General features: G+C 33.4%; 1 protein-coding gene across 1 annotated transcript; it reads right to left on the reverse strand.

The window, feature by feature from the left end:
* Positions 1-3,208: 3,208 nt before the first annotated feature.
* Positions 3,209-4,030, reverse strand: LOC137809424 (uncharacterized). The gene has a single exon (XM_068610539.1). The coding sequence runs from the start codon at positions 4,028-4,030 to the stop codon at positions 3,209-3,211; it is 822 nt and encodes a 273-aa protein (XP_068466640.1).
* Between the last annotated feature and the right edge of the window lie 1,067 nt (positions 4,031-5,097).

Raw genomic sequence — 5,097 nt, forward strand, 5'->3', positions numbered from 1 at the left:
GCCCTGTATTCAGCTTCACAAGAACTCTTTGATATTGTTCATTGCTTCTATGATTTCCAAGATATGAGAGAATTCCCAAGATACACACTAAAACCAGTCACTGATTGTCTTGAATCACTACAGGTGCCCCAATCACTATCACAAAAGGCTTTGAGATGAACAGAAGTAGTGGAAGAGAAAAATAGACCAAGACTTGGAGCCCCTTTGATATATCTCAGAATTCTAATTGTTGCATTATAGTGAACAATTGTAGGCTTAGCAAGAAACTGAGAAAGTTGTTGCACAGAAAATGTTATGTCAGGTCAGGTATTAGTGAGATACATAAGTCTTCCAATCAATCTTCTGTAGGCTTGAATATCTGTGAAAGGAATACTTCCAGTAGAAGAGAATTTCTCATGATTATCAATAGGAGTGGGTGCAGGTTTGCAGGCTAAAAGACCTGCATCGGTTAATAATTCCAATGCATATTTCCTTTGATTTACCATTATTCCTGTCTTACTTCTTGCTACTTCTAGACCAAGAAAGTATCTTAAATTCCCAAGATCTTTAATCTTGAATGTCTGATTCAAGGCTTGTTTGATTCGAACAATCTCTTCTTTATCACTTCCTGCCAATATTATATTATCCACATATACCAATAATGCTGTAAAAGATCCTTCAAAAGAATTAATGAACAAGGAATGATCATTCATAGATTGAGTATATCCCATAGAAAGCAAAAATGATGACAGTTTGGCAAACCATTCTCTGTTGGCTTGTTTAAGGCCATATAAAGCCTTTTTTAGTTTACAAACTTTTCCTAGTGGAATAGAAGTCAATCCAGGAGGAGCAACCATGTATACATCTTCTTTCAAATCTCCATGTAAAAAGGCATTGTTTATGTCTAATTGTTTCAATTCCCAATTATAAATAGAAGCTAAAGAAAGAAGCAACCTTATGGTGGTCATCTTTGCTACTGGAGAGAAAGTATTGAGGTAGTCAATGCCTTCTATTTGTGTATATCCCTTTGCCACTAACCTTGCTTTATACCTTCAATTGTTCCATCAGCCTTATATTTTATTTTGAATACCCATTTGCAACCTATGGCAGCTTTGTTTTGAGGCAGAAGAGCAGTCTCCCAAGTTTGATTTGACTCTAAAGCAGATATCTCACATTGTATAGCTTTTCTCCAACAGTCATGTCATAGCTTCAGAATAAGTGTTTGGCTCAACATGTGAAGAAATAGACATAACACAAGATTTGTAAGAAGGTGATAAATTGCTATAAGACAAAACAGAATTCAAAGGATATTTAACGCTTGAAGATGTACTAGAAACATTAAGATTACAATGCTAATCCTTTAAATACTCAGGTGATTTTTTATTCATGTGCTTATTCGGACAGATGGATCTGATTCAGAACTTTGTTCTATATCATGATTTTCATTGAGGTTTTGGTCTATATGGGAACAATCTTCTTCTGAAACCTCAATTTGTGACTCACAATTATTATTACTGCTATTTTCAACATTATCACAAGGTGTATTATCACAAGGTGCAAGAATGGCTTGTGATGGCTGACTTAAGACAAATTGATCTTCAGCAAACAAAATTTGATCATTAACGTCGGAATTGTTAGTTTCATTGCTAGTATCTTGAACCCTTTGGTATGGAAAAACATGTTCATAAAAGACAACATCCCTAGACACAAAAATTTCTCTTGATTGAATATTCAACAAAATATATCCTTTTGTCCCCCGTTGAAAACCAATAAAAACACATTTTGATGCTCTTGGATCAAATTTTCTTCTATTTGTTGACAAGGTGCTAGCATAACATAAAGAACCAAACACCTTTAATCCATTAAAATTTGCCTCAGTTTTGAAAAGCATTTCATGAGGAGAAGAATAATTTAAAACAGGTGTGGGAAGCATGTTTATAATATGCGCAACATGTATCACAGAATAAATTTTGGGTAAATGAGATTGTATCATAAGAGCTCTTGCTACATCTAATAAATGACCATGTTTCCTTTCAACTATACTATTTTTGTTGTGGAGTATTGACACATGATGTTTGATGTATTATTCCTTTACTGACAAAAAAATTAGTCATGAAAAATTCAGTTCCATTATCACTTCTTATTATTTTTATTGTTGTCTCAAACTGTGTTTGAACAAAAATAACAAAATCTTCCAAAACCTTAACAACTTCAGATTTTTGTTTCAAAAGAAAAATCCATGTGTACCTCGAATAGTCATCAACTATGGTCAGCAAATATTTATGACCATGAATTGATGGTATTGAGTATGGTCCCCAAACATCTACATGAATCAAATCAAAACATTTTTTTGATTTAAATGTACTAATAGGAAAAGAAAGTCTTCTTTGCTTTGCAAAATGACAGACATCACAAACAAAAGATTTGTTATATTTAACAAAAGGAAATTTATTCTTGATAACATCAATACATCTATTTGAAATATGACCTAATCGAAAATGCCAAAGGGTTTCTAGATCACTAGCACTGACATTAACAGTATTGATGGTGTGTGTACATTCAAGGGGTTTAATTTGAAATTTCTAGTAAGATGGGATCCTGAGTATATAAAGTCTATCTTGCGTCTTAGCGATTCCAATCATCTTCATTGTTATTTTGTCATGAATGTGACAACCGTTAGAGTCAAAGGTAAGAACACAAGATAGTTTATCAATCAATTTTGCTACGGAAAGAAGATTAAAATTGAAGCAAGGAATGTACAAAACATTGTCTATGACATGATTTTGATTGAGAAAAACACTTCTAGAATAATTGGCAATGACTTGATTTCCATTTGGTAATTTGACATAAATAGGATCAATTTGATGATATGAAGTGAAATAAGTTAAAGATGAACAAATGAGATCAGTAGCACCACTATCAATAATCCAAGAACTAAAAGAAGAAATAAAATTATTACCTGTTTGATTGGAGGGATTGGAGGGAATAATAGAGACTTGATTAGAAGCATTCCCACTGGATTTAGTCTATTGTAAAAAACCTAACAATGTTTGATAAAACCAATTTGTTGAGACTCCACTTCTGACTTTGAACCTTCATGATTCTGCTCATTATTATTGAAATTTGTATTCTGAAAAACTGCATTAGTATGACTCTGATCATGATTCTGATTTTTTAACTTGAAATGAGGTGGAAAGTCATGCCTTTTATAGCATGTATCAATGGTATGTCATGTCCTTCCACAATGACTACAAATTTTGGAAGTATATCCTCTTCCATTGCTTCCTCTTCCGTATCCAGCACCTCTGCCATAGGTTGTAGCATTGTTTTTATAACCTCCTTTGCTAGTAGCAATCATTGCCTTGGATTGATCACCAAATATTTGCCTCTCTTGTTGTGTAACAAGAGAGCAAAGTTTATTCAAGGATGGCAAAGGGTCCATCAATAAAATTTGAGTTCTCACAGTCGAATAATTATCATTTAGCCCCCTTAGAAATTTGATAATTTGGTCTTGTATTTTATATTTAGAAACATTCACAAGAGTATTGCATTTAGAGGCACATGAAGAAGCAGATAGCGGGCGAAAAAGATCAAGTTCATCCCAAAGAATTTTTAACTGAGTGAAATAGTTTGTAACAGTCAACTCACCTTGTTTAAAAGAAGAAATCATCTCCTGGATATCAGAAATACAAATCATGTCTCCTTGTGAGAACCTTTCCTTTAAATCATTCCATATGTCAAAGGCATTGTCCATACAGATGATGCTCTGCGCGATGGATTGAGAAACAGCCTTGAGAATCCACGAAACAACCAACATATTGGCTCTCTGCCATGTTGGAAACAATGATTTGGTACGATTGGGAGCTTCTATAGTTCCATCAATGAAACCTATTTTGTTCTTTGAAATTAGGCTAATTTGAAACGAACGAGACCAATGATGATAATTTGGTCCCTCGAGAATAATAGGGACAATAAGAAAGGGAGGATTATCTGATGAACTAACATGGTAAGGTGAACTAAGATCTTGTGAGGGATCATCAACTTCACCCATGAATAAATGTAGCAAGCAGAGCTCTGATGATGAGCTCTGATACCATATTACAAAGTGGACTTTAAGCCTAACTCAACCCCATAAAACCGGCTCATAGGGTTGAGGTTTGCACCCACTTATATACAATGAAAGGCTCTAATCTCTAGTCGATGTGGGATCTCCAACACACCCCCTCATGCCGAGACTACCAACTCATGCGTGGGAATATATATTATGGGTGGTCCGATAGCGGGTGGCACGATAGGCCCAACACAAACACTCGCTAGGATAGGCTCGAAAATGGCTCTGATACCATATTACAAAATAGAACAGAGATGATCAAAAAGGAACAGAGATGAACAAAAGAGTAAACTGAAGACAAAGGATATGAGAATGAATATCTCTTCTTTCTTATTATTCAAATCAAAACAAATGGTCTGAATATATACAAGTAGTACACTCATTCTAGGGTTTTACTAAAGAAGGAAATAATCAATATAAAATACTAGAATCATAACACATAACACACAAACATAAAATAAAGGTGATTCCCTTCTATAAAGAGAAACAACTGATAATCAGAAAAGACTCCCAATTAATATTAGGATCTTTTTGTATCTCTGGTATCCGTATCTTTTAATAATATAATATATATAGATCTGTGTCCCCGTGTCTTACATTTTAGAGATTATATGTATTTTCGTATCCATGTCGTATCGGTATCAGTATTCGTGTCGTATCAATGTCTGTGTTACATTCATGTGCTACATTCATGACATAAATAAGTAAAAAAAAAATGAAATATGGCCTAGAAGATATTTTATAAGGATTGGAATACTGTTAAAATATTCCAAATTTATTTTATTTATTTATTAAAAAAATAAAAGAGATAAACAACATGATAGGATAGATATCACCTTATACAAGATTAAGCGGTGCTATAAAAAAAATATAAGAAATCGATTATATATTTTACCCATTCAATTAAATTTTTGCTTTTATTTCATGAAAACACTAAATGCTCACAATTAATTCAATTAGTTGGGAGCTGGATTTTTTTTCTATTTAAGAGGTATTTCTCATCCCTC

This window comes from Phaseolus vulgaris, chromosome 11 (genome assembly GCF_000499845.2).
Source record: "Phaseolus vulgaris cultivar G19833 chromosome 11, P. vulgaris v2.0, whole genome shotgun sequence".
Classification (NCBI taxonomy): domain Eukaryota; kingdom Viridiplantae; phylum Streptophyta; class Magnoliopsida; order Fabales; family Fabaceae; genus Phaseolus; species Phaseolus vulgaris.

What these genes read in the sequence shown, in the direction of transcription:
- LOC137809424 (XM_068610539.1), bottom strand. Translation starts at nt 4,030, where the DNA reads ATGGGTGAAGTTGATGATCCCTCACAAGATCTTAGTTCACCTTACCAT.